At 50.2% G+C, this 16,825-nt stretch overlaps 1 protein-coding gene across 7 annotated transcripts in view; it reads right to left on the bottom strand.

Annotated features, from left to right (window-relative positions):
• Positions 1–16,825, bottom strand: part of PTPRS (protein tyrosine phosphatase receptor type S) — a 238,009-nt gene that overhangs the window by 52,619 nt on the left and 168,565 nt on the right. For 6 of the 7 annotated variants that reach the window (XM_044417518.1, XM_044417517.1, XM_044417520.1 and 3 more), the window contains 8 exons: positions 14,767–15,357; positions 13,976–14,073; positions 11,593–11,855; positions 10,561–10,654; positions 7,443–7,658; positions 4,759–4,916; positions 2,783–2,794; positions 1,040–1,152 (listed from right to left, as the gene is read on the bottom strand). In XM_044417518.1, coding sequence (XP_044273453.1) covers positions 1,040–1,152; positions 2,783–2,794; positions 4,759–4,916; positions 7,443–7,658; positions 10,561–10,654; positions 11,593–11,855; positions 13,976–14,073; positions 14,767–15,357 — 1,545 coding nt within the window. The remainder of the gene's footprint in view (positions 1–1,039; positions 1,153–2,782; positions 2,795–4,758; positions 4,917–7,442; positions 7,659–10,560; positions 10,655–11,592; positions 11,856–13,975; positions 14,074–14,766; positions 15,358–16,825) is intronic. The other variant, XM_044417523.1, reaches the window with a different exon arrangement.

The following is a 16,825-nucleotide window of genomic DNA, read 5'->3' as shown; positions in this document are numbered from 1 at the left end:
ACTTTCTCAAGGATGGGAATGCCTCTTTCAAAGTGAAACAGATGCTTTTGGGGCCTGCCTGATGAATGTCTGTGCTATTATCTGTATTTATCCATTACATTTCTTTACCGCCCATCAGATCAAAGGTTCCCTGGGCAGATTACGCTGTCCCTTCAGAAGAGCCCTTCTCAGTTTCTTGCCACAGAGAAGGGAAAGCCTCTTCTGCAAGAGCACATGCTTCTTGCTGATGCGCACACACATGCATTTTTGCTTAATGAGCAAGATGCTAAACAAGACACCTTCCTTCTCACACAGGAGGAAATGCCTAGTTTGTCTCTTTCCGGCTGCATTTTTTGAGAAAAAGGCACTGGTATTAAAAATAATTAAAAGCTGTGTTTTTAAAATATGCCCCCCGATTAATCAGAGGTATCTTTTTAAACTGATAAAAATGTTTTAATTGCTTTGCTTAATGAATCATTTAATGGATCAAAATAATTAGGGTTCTAAGCCAAGCTGAATTTTGTGGAATAAAAGAAAAATATCAGAGTTGCACATTCATTCAGCCTCTTATTTTACATAATTTATTCAACATTTTTAATCACCCCATGTGATTTATCCTGGTTTTGCTGACCCTGGGAAATGCTGGGTGGGTGGGATTATGAGGGGCATTTGCCAACCAAAAATCTGATCTAGCTGTTCTGAGATTTCAACTGGCAATATGCATGTGCTTTCAAGCCCATCTTGGAACAATCAGAGCTAGGAACTTGGCTTTTTAACAGTAAGCAGACATTATCACAAAGCTGCCTTCATTGTCCAATACCATCTCTCCTGCAACTTTCCTGTTGGCATGGGAAATGGCATGCACGGCTCTCCCCTTGCAAACGGGATCCCATGTTGGGAAGGGCTGCAAAGCCCGCTGCCACGAGTTTGTGGCACATGGGCAGGGTTCCTACCTTGCCTGCACCATGCCCACCCACGATCGCGCTTCCTCCAAGGCCCTCCTGGGGATGCCGGGTAGCTGGCGGGGCGAGCTGGGTGTGGGGCGGTGTGTGGCCATTACCTGGGGTCTGGAAGTTGATGCGCCGCATCTCCACGGGGTCCTTGGGGTGATGGGGCGTGATCTCAGCATTGTTCATTATGCACTTAATCCGGGGCTCGGAATCCTTCCGTTTGCTGAGGAGAAGGAGCAGAAAGAGACGGGAAAACAAGAGAAAAACACGACCGGGGAGAGATACAGGTGGCTTCTTTGAGCGTAAGGGCTTCCTTACGCTCACCGTCTTCCCTGAGTTGGAAAACCACAGCCACAGGGCCAAATCCAAGATTCTGGGGGTCTCTGCTGGCCGTATACCCCAGCCCCTTCCCTGCCAACCAAACGCTGGGTGATTTCCTGGCTTTTGAGCAGTTTCTCTCCAATCTAAAAGTCCGAATGGCCTCTCCTGACACTTACTTACTAGAACCACTTTAACCTACAACATTCAGGGGTTTGCTGAAACTGATTCTGGCCTTGGGATAGATACAGGGCATTTCTCAGCCCTGGCCTACCTAAACGCTATTTTTGTTAGCCAGACAATCCACTGGGAAGCCATGCAGACTCTAAGAGTTCCCCAGACTTCTTATAGCTGAGGGTAAGAAACCGAAAGCACAGTTTGCAAACCTGAGTTGGCCAAATATTGAAGTATGAAGAGGGCCTTTTGAAATCAGAACAGACCTAGAGAGGTTATGCAGGAAAGGAGGGATTAACTCTGACAGCTCAATCAGAAGGTGGAGACCTCTTGGCTAGTCCTGGGGTGTCCACTGCAAATGTCCTCCCTTAGGAACAAACATTTTTGCTGCTTGATTATTTGAAAAGGGTCTGCAAGGTCATCTAGTCCACCCCACTGGCAATCTTCTATCAAATGGAATTGTGAAATAGCCCTTTTTTGTCATTTGAACCTATTGTTTTGGGTCATACCTTCTGGACACCTATTCACTCCAATTTGTTTTCAACAGATTGCTATCATATTGAACTGGTTTGATAGAATGATAATGCAGGTTAGGCATGGATTGCTGTTGAATCATGGACTGTTGTTATGTGTGAACCCTGTGGGTTGTTGATTGTGAACAATTCACAGTTCACAACCTGTGGGATCTCCTCCTGGGTTGCTTGTGGCTGATAACCCCTACCTAAAACTTAGTGCAGAGTTCACAAATAACAACAGCCCACAGTCATGATTCACTGACAACCCACACTCAGCCCATGATCTGAGTTGTCACTGCATGCTAGGCAGGCCACTGCAGAGAATGGAAAGCCAGTAAGTTAGCAAGCCCAGTGGTTACAGTCCAAAGGCCTAGAGAAACAGTTCGGCCTCCCTTGGTTTACTTTGCCTGACCCTCTCTCTAGATTATCCTTCCCCAAATCGGGACCTTCCAGACCCTGGAATCATAGATTAGCAGGCCATCAGGTCCAACCTCCTGCTGTTGCAGGACACCAATTTCCACCATCTTAACTGGACAACAGCTCCCACCATCCCCAGGTGTTGTAGGGCATTGGCAGATGCCATGGAGTGTGGCCAAGGACGTGTCTCCTCCCCCACCTTTCTTGGAAATGTCACAATATCATCCTTTTTTTGGGGGGGGGCACTCTTTTTCTCTTTGAGGGTTTAAGCTGGCCGGCCTTTGATCTCCACTGACATTTTAACAGTTCAGCCCTGTCTTGAAGAGCTGTGTTTGTTCCGTGGGTTTGCATTCTGCTTTCTAATGGTGCTCCTGACTTCCACCTGGATTGCTTCCACCGGAGCAGACGGAGCCCCATGTAAATCCTTACCTGTCAGGCTTGCTGTCCGGGGAGCGTTAAAAAAAAAACGAAGTGGAAGAAAAGAAAAGACAAACAGGAGGGTTAGAAAGGGAGCAGCAGCTGTGAAGCCCCACAGTTCCCCTGGGCAAACCCCACAAGCCAGGGCTCTCCACCAGCTGACCACCTTCCATACGTGGTGCTCTACTGTCTCATAGATTTCCTAGGCTGGAAGCCAAGCAGACAAGGGAAAGTAAGGACTCAGGGCATCCAGGTTCTACTCTCCAGTCAGCCAGGAAGCTAACAGGGTGACTTGCGGTCCGAAATAAGCCTACCTCACAGGGCTGTTGTGAGGACAAAATGGGGAGACGCTTACTAGGTGACTCTGGGGCCAGCTGCTGCTCCTGGCCTACCTTATAGGATTCTGCGGGGGAGAAAAGGAGAACAGGAACAAGGAGATGCAAGCAGTTCTGGGTTCCTCGTAAGGGGAAAAGCTTCCTTGCCTGAAATGCTGGACAGCCTGGTCTGTGCTGGCAAGACAGAGCTAACTGATCCAGTAGCCTGGCTCTGTTCCTATTTAAACAAGCTCTGTTCAAAAACATGAGGACTAGAACCCTTTTTTTTAAGGGGAAAGGAAAGAGCTCCGCATCAGAGCACAGATTGGCCAAATGTCCAACCAGTACAATTTCATTTATGGTAGGAAGCAGAGAGAAAACAAGTTCCTCGCCTAGCAGAGTGGATGTCACCATGCTAGTTCCGATACAAATCTGATCCGTGCATTTCTGAGCAGGTTCAGCTTGAGAGAGGCATGCCTTCCTGCAAGCTTATCTTAGGACAGGGAGAATCGTGGGAACAGTTTGCTGCTGGCTGAAGCTGGCCTTTTCTGTCCTGAAGAGAAGCAGCCAAGAAAAGAAGCTTTGAAGGCGCTCCTGATTTGCCGGGCTTAGCAGCGAAGGAGCTGCGTGTTTGGTGGCAGGCGCCAGCTGGTGGGGCCAGGCATTTGCGGGGAGCAAACCAAGCTCTGACTTGGTCCAGGTTGGAGCATGGCGCACAAGCAGAGCATGGCGCGCTGGTTACGCCTTCTAAGACGGCACCTACGCAGTTCAGCCAACTTTCTTTCGCTACCCCTGAATGGCGCGACTTACAGTTTGGCCCTTACATATTCTGCATCAGGGGTGGAGAGCCTTCACCAGCCAGATGCTTTGGACTGCGGCTCCTTCTCCAGCCCCAACTTGCCTGAGGATGATGGGAGGGGTGGTGGAAACAATCTGGAGGGCACAAGCTGCCCACCCCGATGTCAAGGATGCCTTGGCAGCAAGACAGGTGTGCCACCCTGAAAAACGGAGTCGAGGCCGTAATTCTCTCCCTCCTTCCAAGCTGCAGCAGATAATGGCCATGTAACTAGAAGCTTCATTAAGTTAACGTGAGCCGACCAGCCCAGCTTCAGCAGATAAGCGAAGTGCACAGCAAGGAAGAAACCAGCATGGTTAGCTATGGGTCCCTCTGGGGAAGAGGAGGCTTCCAAACCGAAAGCGGCTCTTCCTTCCCAAACTCCCACTGTTTCTTTTCTTTGCTGCCTCGATTCCGTCACAGGCTGATGTGGTGGATCTCCTTGCTCGAGGGGAAATTTCTCGGGGCACCTGGCCTGCCCTTTCTCGTGGATGCTGGGCTCTGGGGTTCAGGATGCCTGACCCTGCCTATTCCTCATTCGCGTGCTACCTGGTGTCTCCGGGCTCTACCTGATGCTGGCGGGTTTCACTCGCTGCAGCCTCTCTGCTGCAGATCACAGCCCTCCTCCTGCTCCTTGTCTAACTGGACCGTGTTCCCACATCCCCAGAAGGAAATTCTGCAGGAGTCACAGCCCAGTCCCGACACGAGGCAAGAATTCGAGCACAAAGAATACTCTGCGGACCGGCAAAGCCCCCAGCGCAAGTGCCCCTGGAGCCCCCCCAAGAGCAGTCTGGGGCCCCTCCCGCAGCAGCCCGTGGGTCTAGGCCCAGAGCGCTTACTTTTTGTACAGGAGGATTGCGATGACAATGCAGATGATGAACACCACCGCCAGGACGGGCCCGATCACCCAGATGAGCCCCTCCTCGCCTTCGATCTTCGGCTGGGGGTCTGCGTTGTCCACCTGGATGGGATCGGAGAAGGGGCTGGCCGCGTACACCTGGCAGCGAAGTCAAACAAGGGAGGGGAGGGAGGGCCTTGTGTAAGAAGACGGCAGGAGCAGTATCTGCATCCATCTCCTTGTGCGGCTCTTATTAGGGAGGGAAGAGCCAGAAAGAAGCGGCTTGTGATGGGGAATCAATTCGGCTCGCATGTAGGTCAGCTCTTATGCGTCGGAGCAGGAGAATTAAAGAGGGGAAATCGCACCTCCCGGACAGAATGTCCTCAGAGGGCTGGAAGGATGCCTGCCGGGTCAGATGGAAGGATCCTCCAGCCAGATGCCACAAGGGAAGCCCATGTGTGGAGAATGCACACATCGGCAACTGGTGTATGCAGACACACAACCTCTGCATATGGCCATCAGGGTGAGGAACCATAGAGAGCCCAATCCGCCATGGCCCAATCCCCTTTTAAAAGCTGTCCAAATTGGTGGCCACCATGAAGGCCAGCGTGAGGTTGTGGCTAACAGTCTGGGCCTGGAACTTAAGCAGTCTGGGTTTGAGTCCCTGCTCAGCCATGGAGCCAACTGGGTGGCTCTGGGCCAACCTCAGACTCAGCCCAGCCTACCTCACAGGGTTCTTGTTGTGAGGATAAACTTGAGGAGTGCAAGAAAATGGTGTGAGCTGCCTTGAGTTCTTGCAAAGGAAAAAGAAAGGGGGTATAAATCAATAGATAAATCCCCCCAAAGTGAATTCCACACTTTAACTCTATTCCATGCAACAAAACCCTAAATAATCTCTTTCCTGATTTTCCCACCAATCAGCTACTTTCCTGCCATGTCCACCATTTTTTAAACTAACACGTCCTAATTTTCAATGCTTTTTAAAAAAAACTGCTGTCCTGCCCACATTTTGCAGCCTTTCTGTGATATTCTTTAAGACCTTTGTCCTTGCAGCTGCTTCAGGTTCATTTCTGGATAATGCAAAGCAGAATATGAAATTAAGCAAGCTAACACTCTGTAAAACATTGTACTACAGTTAAGTATCACTTTCAGCTACCATTCAATATTCCTTGCTTGTTTCTTCAGCTCATGGACACTAATAGACAAGCTGTACAGTTGACAATGCAGCCCTGCCTGGAATACTCTTTCCCCCCATATTAAAAGGAACCCAGTAGATTCTATGGAGTGCAGTAGATTTCCGGCCCCATTGCAAGGACCTGGTGCTGATCCTTCATGTCCTAGTTTTGGTCCAAGTACCTAAAGGAACCGCTCCCACATACCAGCACAAGACTGCAAAGCACCTTGAAAGTCAGCCAGTCCAAGCCTGTCAAGAGACCTTAATCTACTTGGTGGTGAAGCTATGCCATCAATCTATCCATCAATCGATCAGTCAAGGATCTGGCAGCAACAGCACCTCGTGACAGATGCCGGCCCACGGTATTTTCAGACTGGAAGGTTTGGAATGTAGGAGAGCAAAGTGTAGCCTTCCAGCACCATCCTGATTTGGGTTCAAAAGAATAGTGCCCCATCGCCACCGCAACTTTGGATTTAAGAGCTTGGGTAGTTGCTTTTCTTTTAGTTGCTGAGAAATGAGTGTTTTGTGGCTGGATAGGCCCACCCTCAGCAACCTTATTATTAGCAGGCAAGCTACCCTGTGGCAGCCATTTTGAGAGGGTGCTCATGACTCACCCAGAATTCTGAGTGTGCCCCCTCTGTCTCAATCTGCCCGAGTGGGTGCACAATCGAAATGCCCCTCCTTCCACCCAGGCAGTTGAGAGGGCACTAATGTTGAGGAAAATTACAAGTTTCTATCAAGTCAAGAGCAGCATGACATGAGTGGAGGTGGCCAGAGCCAGGGGTCAGACTAGATGGCCTGGGAGACCCCTTCTAACTCACTCTGTTTCTATCTCTTTCAACAGAAAGAAAAATTTGCCTGGAACTGCACTGGTGTGAGGCAAGATCCCTTTGATTCTCCAAGGCCTTTTAGGGTATTTTAGAATCCGATCTCTCATCCTAATTCATGCTTTGTCCAGTTGTTCCGTTTTTTGAAAATGATGCTTGTACTTCATCATTCATTTCTGGTTGGCCTGTTTTGCGGAAGGTGGCATATAGGTCCCCTACGAAATAAAAGTAACACCCGAAGGTGGAACATTTTGGCATTACTTTTAATGGGGAGCAGAATGCAAAAGGGCCTTTGCGAGGTCTAAGCTGACCTGGAACCTCTTTGTTGATGGGAGGAGCGCAAGCGCCGCACCCTTGCAGTGGCCCACAGAGCGGCACGGCTTCTCTGTTCTTGGCAGCCTTAGCCATCACCCTTAGGGGGGGCAGGTGGGAGCCCTGGTCGCACAGCTAACGGGTGGCAGGGAGTCGCAGGCCACAGCACCCAGAGGGCCTCAGAGCTCGGAGCTGAGCTGGTACATGTGTGTCCAGGACTCAAACAACATGAAAAGGACACCTCTGCATTCTAGCCATGTGCAGAATGCTCCACTGTGCACAAGGAAGAATGTTTCCATGAATCAGGGCACAACACGCAACACACTGGAGCTTCCCGCAGTGAGGAAACGTGGAGACTGGGAGGAGACTCACAGCCTCGCTGGCGTGCAGCACAGCCAGGACGAACATGACGTATTTCTGCCCGGCCTCCAGGGCTCTGTTCTCAAGCCCCTCGTAGCGCTTCATGTCCCCCAGGACGAAGGAGGAGGGCAAGGAATGGAAGCGGGCTGCGATGTACGGCTTGCGCGGGTCCAGCTGGCGGGAGTGGCGGAGGCTACGGCGCTGCAGTCTGGAGATCTCCTGAATCAGCTGGGGAAACAGACACATGCGGAGCATGAATCAGAGAGGCAGCGCACAGGAGAGAAAAAGGGAAGGAGGCCGCAAGGCCCGAAGAGCGGGAAAAGAACGTGACCCTCTTTCTCATCTGCCCGCTGCCGAGGGCGATCTGGCCGAGCTGAGAGGAGAGGAGGCCTTTCAGTGGTGATCGCGTCCTTGGAGGCCTCTCAGGCTCCTGCTTCAGGAAGGCTCAGGAGTCCCAGCATGTTAACTTGGCTCTAATATGTTATCACATGCCTGTTTATGCCCCATTTGTATTGTTTTTCCCCTTATCAGGCATGCCACCCCAAAATAATTGCAAATAAATATATGAAGGGATGGAGGAAAGAAGCCTGCAGGTGGCACAGAAGCACTGAGTCAGGTGTGTTGTGAAAACAAAAATTCTCTTTCTAAGCAGCTCTGACCCATGAGGAAGATTCACATCCAACGGTCTGGAGGCAAAGGAGGTATTTGTGCTTCCAGTGCTTGCGGGTGAAGACCTGCAATTTGGAAGGCATAGCTCTCAATGAACCTGTTAGATGGGTACCAAATACACCCCAGAGCACATCATCCTCAGAAGTCTGCTCTGCCCACAGATTCTGAATCGAATCCCCTCCAGAGGGACAGGATGCTGCATTTTCTTGATCAACTGATTTATTAAGAACATTTCTACCCCATCTTTCCCCAGAGTCTTAGGACAGAGCTATGGCAATAACGCACAACACATAAAAGCCATTTTAAAAACAGCATCGGCACTTGAAATACTGGGAAAATAAAAAGGGTTTGGCCTGGCGCCGAAATGAATAGTGTCAGCGCCAGGTGCACCTCTCTAGCGAGCATGTTCCACAGCCAGGGGCCACCACAGAGAAGGCCAGTCTTCTGATCTCCTTCAAAGAGGGCTCCTGAAGAAGGACCCCCGACCTGGATCTATTAGGGGGTGGGCAGGTATATATGGAAGGAGATGTTCCTTCAGATACTAGGTCCTAAACCATTTAGGGCTTTATAAGTCATCATGAACACCTTAAATTTGGCTCCAACATTCAATTGGAAGCCAGTGCAGGTGGTAAAGAACCAGTATGATATGTGCAAATCCATCGGTTCCTGTTACCATCCCGACTGCTCGATTCTGGACCAAACGAGGTATCTGGACCATCTTCAAGGCCAGCCCCGTGCAGAGCACATTTTGAGCACTAAATTCCTCTGGAAAGGCACAGAATACACAGGCAGGGAAAAAGGAGTTGCTCTGTAGCAGCGTGCGGCATGTGCCGTGTGGAGGAGATGCCCTTTAGGCTGCTGGGTTCTTTAAAGAAGGGACGGACTTGTGGTCCTCCCCATGACAGAGTGATTTCTCCCTCCTGTCCGCCAGAGAGGGCTTGGAAAACTTTTCGCTGGGGTGTTACATCCTTGAACAGGGCTTTGGGTTACAACTCCAATAATGCTTTACTGCTTTCCCATATGTTCCATGACACAACCACCAGGTGGCACTGCAGCCCAAGGGAACCGTGAAAATACACCAGCTTCTCATTCCGGTTGGTTCCACCATTTCCCAATAATACCACACTTTCCCCAGTGTGCAAGCAAGTGGAGGAAGTGGCTGCAAAGACAAAGGAGCCCTGCAGGAGGGCAGTTCTGTGCAAACCTGCCAGGAACGACCATGAGTGGAGAATCATGAGCACACAATGAATGCTGGGTGAAGAGAAGCACATGACTGTCTGCAGGGGGCAAGGCTTCTCCATTTCAGTCCTAAGGGGTGAAGACTGGAGGAAATTTCCATGCTGTTTTGCAGGGTGCGTACATCGATCTATGCAAGAGGCATTGCTGGGTGGATGGCAGAAGGTCAATTTGCCCGAGAATGCCAAGTTTTGAATCAACCTCTCCCTTAACACCTTGAAATCTATCTTTAAAGAAATGGCACTGAAGTGCTTTTGACAGCTGACACACCACAGTGCAATTATATCTGTAATTTCTGTCCTTATTGTGAAGGGTTTTAGCAAACAAAACCACAATACGGCTGCTGAAATAGCGATGGCTGGAAAGACAGTGGTGTTGATTTTTTCCAAAAAAGGCAGTGCTAAAACCCTTTTTCATTGAAGCATTGTTGCCTTAGCATTACAATACGAACATAAAGAAGCAGCAGTAGCCACAATGGACTTTTAGCAAATATTAAAAGAGATGTGCATGGAACAACAGAAGAAATGCATGCCTGGAAGACCGCCGATGCAGTCTGCCCATGAACAGTGAGTCAACACCGAGCGCTACCGCGCAAACCAGCCAAATGCCCCATTTGATTTCATTTCTGTAGTGCTCAAGAGCTAAAAAATCGAGTCCCAAAACACAACATGGTAAAAATGTAGCAGAAAAACTTCCGCATGCAAAGATGTTAAATAATTTAAAATGGCAAGGAATACAACTGAGAACGAAATACCAGAATTTCCTAGGGGACATTAAAAGCCGCACTGGAGGCCTCAGAGTGGAAAAATGCCTTAACTTGGTGCTGAAAGATGAGCATTTTGGTACCAGGTAAATCTCAGTGGGAAAAGTATTCCCATGGGGGGGGGGGGCGGGGGGGCCAGCACAGACAAGGCCTTTCCTTATTATCTTCCAAACCTCTCTCAGAGAACCTGGGTGGGTCCCTCCATTCCAGGGATAGGCAACTCCGTGCATTTGGTATTTAAAATGCAGCGTAATGGCACGCAAGCCAAGAGGTCTAACTGGGACTGGGGGTGGGGGGGGGGGCTCTTAAACATGCAGAGCATGTCTTGACCATCTCTAAGCAACGGAGGAGTCTTTGCACCTCGGCCTGGATCAACCTGTCCGGGACCATGAGATGTTCCAAGCAAGCTGGGCCTGAGGGGACAGACCTGCACTGACTTCCCTGCTCCTTTCTTGCACTCACCTCTTCCAAGTCCATTTCCTCAGGGCTGCTGTACGGGTTCTGGAACTGGCCACTTCTGGACTTCTTCAGAGGGACAACCACAATATAATAGGCCCTGATTAGCCAAGAGAGACCGAGAGTGAGATCAGAATGCAGAACGAATAACGAAAAGAGAGAGTACTTCACATGCAATCTGCAAATGGGTATTTGCATCATGAATACAGGAACATGTGGGCTGCTTTTCCTGAAGTCTGCGTGTGATTATTTTTAATAAAGCATTATTTAATAAAGCACTAATACACAGGGATCTACCTACTTACCCACCCACCTATCCATCCATAACTCATGCTATGACTCCTTTGCAATCCCATCCCCACACTTTAATGCTTTGATTTATTCTATCCTCCCCTCTCCCCTGCTTCCGTGTGATGTGGGCTGCCTTCATCTTCATTGTGCACAATAAAAACAAATTAAGAAAAGGAGAAAAGCGAAGAGAGAAGAGCCCTTCCAGCCAAGAAGTAGAAAGAAATGCTAGAAGGAGTGTGGAGGCTGAAGGTGCAGGCGACCATCCTGTGTGGTCGCCTTGCTTGCCCCCCTCCTGCAAACCTCTTTGCGGCAACCTCTGGAGCAGAGCTGCAGAAACTCGCATCCAGGAGCCTGGCAGGATGGATCTGGGCCACCATGAGCAAGTGAGCAGCCAGGAGAAAGGAGAGCCAGTTCTGCTTGGCTTTCCCTCTCCCTCTGGGGTGGATTGGGCCCAAATGGGCACAAATATGGTGTAGTGAAGCCATAGGAGGAGGAGGAGGAGGAGGAGGAGGAGGAGGAGGAGGAGGAGGAGGAGGAAGGAGGTGGTCCCCAAGGGATGCCATCGTGTTGCACAGTCAGCCACACACTTTCCCCCAATTATTCATTCATTTCCTGGCTTTGGTGCACTCAGAATGCTTCTCCTGATGCGAAAATACCATCAGGAAGAGCTTCAAGTCGCAGTGGACTGTATCTCTGGCCCCGATTCCTTTGCCTCCGCCCTGCCCGCTTGCCCGGCCTTTTACGTACTGTGCCATGGCCTCCGAGCCCTTCACCTCCGGCAGGTTCACCACCACGCTGCCGTCGATGTCGTGCCGGTAGGACAGCTCCGGCTTCCTGCTCAGGACGTTGGCTGCGGTCAAGACCTCCACCTTCTGCTGCAGGTCTCCCTTGTCGCTCTTCCGGCCGGTCAGGGAGAAGGTGTACAACGTCTGGGGCTTCAGGTGGGTGATGAGCTTCTTGGTTGTCCGCCCATCCACCTCAATCTCCTGGCCGGTGTTCTCATGCTGGATCTGAGAAAGTCAAAAGGCAGAGCAGCGTGGCATGCAAGGAGCTGCGTGCACTGGAGTGCAGACAAGGCGATCCCCGATCCCCCTCTCCCAGCAGCCTGTGCCCCATGCTGGCCACCCAGATGCCTCGTGGGAAGGACACCACATCCAGCTCCTGGGCTTCATTCCCAGGCCCAAGGCATTGGGATGGTCTGTCCATGTGGGGCTTTGGTGTGCAGTTTAAAGGCGCTGTCCCTAGCGTGGCATCCCGTTAAGGGAAGAGGGTCACCTCCAGAGATACTCTAGAATTCAATGTGGATGTGCCACTCCACAGATGCTGAAGCCCTCAGCCTCCAGCTATGTGCAGGTAGATTGTTTCTGGACTTGGAGGTTCAATTTAGCAACTCTGGTTAATAGTTAAAGACACGAGATGAGCTTCATAAGGAGAACTCTGCTAGGCCAGATCAAAGCTGCATCTAATCCAGTATCCTCCTTCCCACAGTGGACAGACAGACACTGTGAGAAGCCCACAAGTAGTGTAATTTTGCTCTGGAGGAGCTGAGATTCAAATGCGTGAAGCCATCATGACTAATTATATGCATCTGCCTCTCCTCCTTCCTTGGAAGTGTTTAATCCTCTTTTAAAGCCAGATATAACTGAAAGGATACTGCCACGGCATGGGGCGGAGCTAGCTGCATCCATTAATTAAGGGCTGGGGAAAGCTAAGAGGCCTAAAATGCTTTTATTTCTGGCTTTTATTTAATGCCTCCCCCTGTACACACATGTGTATGTACACACACACACACACACACAAAGAGAGAGAGAGAGAAAATACATATATATGCATGTATTTCATTTAAGCGAACAGCAGCTATGGATAAACACACTCTTGGGAAATTAATGTGATAATGCTAGTACTGTTTTTAACTGCTGTTCTGGCAGTTTATAAATCAAACTCTCATTTCTTAACAAATCTGTCAGCGAATTTATGGCTATTTTTCTAAAATATAACTATGTTTTAAAAATATGTCCAGAGGCAGAATTGGCACCTGACAAACTTGGCAAGCAGGGTTTGCCAGAAAAGGTCGCACTGGGTGCAGTTACTGTGGCTTCTCCTTTTTTGCGTTGTTCCCAGTTCCAGCCAGCCAGTCAACTATGCCCTTTTACAGAGATTCCATTACATCCTCCCTGCCCCATGGCTGGGTATTCCCTCCCCTCCCCTCCAAGAGTTACCCAGTATTCTGCAGTTGCCGAGCATATATCCCTGGTCCTTTTAGGGTTTCCCCACCTGATAAAGGTTTTCTTTCTGCACTTCTTCAAACCTTGGTAATCCCAGACCTGTTTCTTATGTCCTTGTTTTGGGAGGTAAGCAAGGAAGATGGGGGGGGGGGTGGAGACCCAGCTTTGAGGGATGACTGAAGGGTTTGCCAGAAGAGGACAAAGGATTAGGAGGAGAGATGAATGGCCCCCTTACAAAGGAGACGGCAAACCTGCTTTCTGTCACTGCAGGGCAGCCTTCGGGAACCTTTCTGATCCTTGGACAAATTCACCTTCTTGGGGCTGTGTCCCAGTGAAGGATTCAGCCCAGGCCAAAAGGTGGGTGGAGGGGACTCAGTTCAAAGGACCAAAGGTGAAAGGGTGTTGCCAGAAATGCAAAACACAACTCTAGCCCACCACAGCTTAATGCTCTTATTCCCAATAACTAAGCAGAAAGAGACACGATTTATCCATTTAGAACAGGGAACAAGCTGCACAAAGGCCAGGAAACTACCTAATGGTCTCGGCTGGGGAAAAGGGATGTCGCCACGTGGGGAAGCCCCAAAGATACAGTCTTGGTTCTCGGAACCCCTGTCTGCCCCAGAGGGTGGCTGAAGAATGAGAGATGCTGAAGAATTCCTGCTCTTCCAGCTTTTAGGACTGATAACTGTTTGTGGATTCTTCCAACTCATCGATTCATAGTTGGAGTTTGTTATGGCCAGTTGGGTTTATAGAATGTACCAGCCATTCCCCAGCCTGGTGTGCGGAGATGTTTTGGACTGCCACTCTCAGCCGGCTGTGCTAGAATGATGGGAGCTGTCATTCCACACCTCTGTAAACAGCCAGGCTGGGGGACCAAGCAACGATAAATCAACCACCATCAGTACCTTGTACGAAACGGGAGAGTTGTAGTTCTCAGGGAACTCCCAGCCTAGCAGAACCGAAGTTTTGGTGACCATCTTCACTTTGAAGTTTTTGGGGAAAACTGTTGGAAAGAAAAGCATTGAGGGAAAGGAGAAATCACAATGGGGGGAGGAGGAGGATCTGCATTCCCCCATCTGGGAGGCATCTCTCGCACTCACCCCAGCTCGCTACCCCCCGAATGAGGTGCCGTCTGTCTTTGCAACCACCCCACACTCAGTCTGTGCAGGGGATGGTTATCCCCGCAAACCCACGGCCCTGCTGACAAAAACAATCTATGCAATCTGAATGGCTGCTGAGGAGAAAGAGACTCTGTGCGGGTTGTGTTCATTTGGGGGGTGTTTTTCCCCTGTTCACCTTCCCCTTCCCCTGCTTGTGGCTTGCAAAAAAAAGAGAAGGGGAGAGAGAGAGAGCGAGAAAGAGCAAGCGAGAGAGAGAGAGAGAGAGAGAGAGAGAGAGAGCGAGCTGAAGAAAAGGCTCCGCCCACCTGTGAGAACGACTGCTCCGCCCAGCTGTCAATCAAGAGGGACTGCCCGGACTGGACTTGCAGAAGAAAGGTGAAAAGGGACTTACCTGCCTTTCATTTTAATTTCATGGTGTTTGTTTTTAATGTACTCACACGCCCGTCTTCCAGCCGGTGTGGCGCTAGTGGCTATGTGCTTATGTGGGTGGGTGTTTGCATGTTTGCTTCTCTGCCTCTCGCAAGCAGCTCCCGATACACGGGGAGAGACCCAGAGCAGAAACTGTCAAGTCCTACCTTGGTCCAGAAGGAATGTCTTGTATTGCACGGTTGGGCTGTAAGGCCCGGGACCTTTTCTGGTGTGGGCGCGGATTTTAACATCGTAGGCGGTGTTGGGTTTCAGACCGTTCAGTGTGTAGGAGTTCTCGGGAGATGGGGAAAGCTCTTTCTCTTGCGGGGCCCCGGAAGAAGCTGCCTCCCGGTAGGCGACGGTGTACTTGACGATCATCCCGTTCCGCTCGGCCAGGACAGGGGGCAGCCAGTTGAACTGCATCGACCTGGAGGTGATGTTGCTTGCCTCCAGGATTTGGGGGTAACCCTTGGGCACGTCTTCCGGGATGGCGATTTCCTGCACAGCTTCCTCGCCGAAGCCGGCCCGGCTCTTCACAGCCAGCTTGAAGACATACGTGGCGCCCCGGTGAATGCTGGTGGCGACGTACTTATCCTCCTGGGCCGTGAATTCCAGCGTGGACAAGGGGGCGATGTCTTGGCGGCCGAACTGCAGTCGGTAACCCAGGACCTGGCCTTCGGCGTCCATCGGAGGTTCCCATTTGACGAGGAGGGCATTTTCTTGGGTTGGGTGGACAGACAGGATTGGCTTTCCAGGGACTAGGAAAAAAGACAAGGCGCCCCTTGCTTTTAGAAAAACCATTTCCCGCCCAGACCCACAGCGCCGTTTATGATTACAACCACATCTCTGCTACAAGAAGCATGCAAAATATTGAGATTATTCCTAAACTTTGCATCTCCGTTTCCCCAAAATGCAAATTCCTAGCTGTTCTATGGCGTGGGGGGGCATGGGGGGGAGAAATAGGGCACTTGCAAATGCAACATGGCAGTTGCCTTTTACCCATAATGCCACAGAAGCGTGGATCTTCCAGAGCAGTCTTTCTCAACCTGGTCTCGTCCAACTGTTCGGAACTCAGCTTGGCCAAAGGCTGGGCACGGAAGTCCAGTGGTCTCAGTGGGCCATCGAGCAGGCTTGCACTGGCCCTCCCCCCACCACAAAATAATTTACTTTGAAGTGCGTCGGGGGTTGAGAGGCAGGTGGGCTTTTTCTCCCCCTGAAAACACACGCGGCTCGGCCTGCCCCGTCCTCACCGGGATCAGACCAAGCCCACGCGCGGTGCTCCTCCTCCTCTCCAGAGCCTGCCACCCATCAATTTCCTTGCAACATCCCAGTTCGACTTTTGCGGGGGAGCTAAAATTGATCTCAGTCTAGTTTCTTGCTGACATTTTCTTTTAACTATCTTTTTTCCCCCAAACAAAAAATGCTATTCCTGGGAGGGAGTTGTTAGTCTTTTGATAAACCAGTTTGCTCTTTACTGTGCCTCCCCAGCAAAAATTTTGTTGCACTTGACCTTTCAGTCAGTTCCTTTCCAGATGACAGAGTTTGCCTTTTTCACTGCTTTGCACACTGGGTCAATGGTTAATGTTCACACCTAGACACCAAACCTCATCTGTAATTTGGCTCCCCCCACTTAGGGGATCCCTTTGCAGCTCTTGCGAGTCCAAATTTGGGACTCCCCCACCCTGCATAATTTGGCATCATCCACAAATCTGAATGCATCCCTGCTCAGTCCCGATTCCAGGTCATTTACGAGAACTTGGATAAGGCCCAGCCTCATCCCAGGTCTCTTCCTTACCCCATTCCATGGTAGGAATGGCTTATTCAGTTTTGGGATGAGTAAATTGCGGCTGGCCGGCCATTTGCCCACCGGCTATGGTGGCTATGGCTTTTCAGGGAAACTTGCAACATTTTGTTCACGGCCAACAATTTCCTCTTTGCGTTCCTAACTCAACTTGGTGGCAGGTCAAATCTTTTTATCACCTCGGTTTGACTTAGTTCCTCAGGTGTCATGTCATCCAAAAGACACGCTTATCTTCCCCGGAGAAGACCAGCGCAAAGAACTGGCTCAGCTTTTCTGCAGCCTCCCAAACCTCTTCAGCACCCTCTGCTATTGTAACACACTTGATCTCATCTCTGGATCGTTTCCCATTTCTGATCTATTTAAAGCCTCCAATCCTTTACCTTCATAAACCTCATTGAGGCATTATATCTAAATCCGGAACAGGG

Source organism: Varanus komodoensis, unplaced genomic scaffold (assembly GCF_004798865.1).
Source record: "Varanus komodoensis strain SLA01 unplaced genomic scaffold, ASM479886v1 scaffold89, whole genome shotgun sequence".
Classification (NCBI taxonomy): domain Eukaryota; kingdom Metazoa; phylum Chordata; class Lepidosauria; order Squamata; family Varanidae; genus Varanus; species Varanus komodoensis.
Note: the sequence above shows the minus strand (reverse complement) of the source record. Positions and strands in the feature narration are given on the sequence as shown.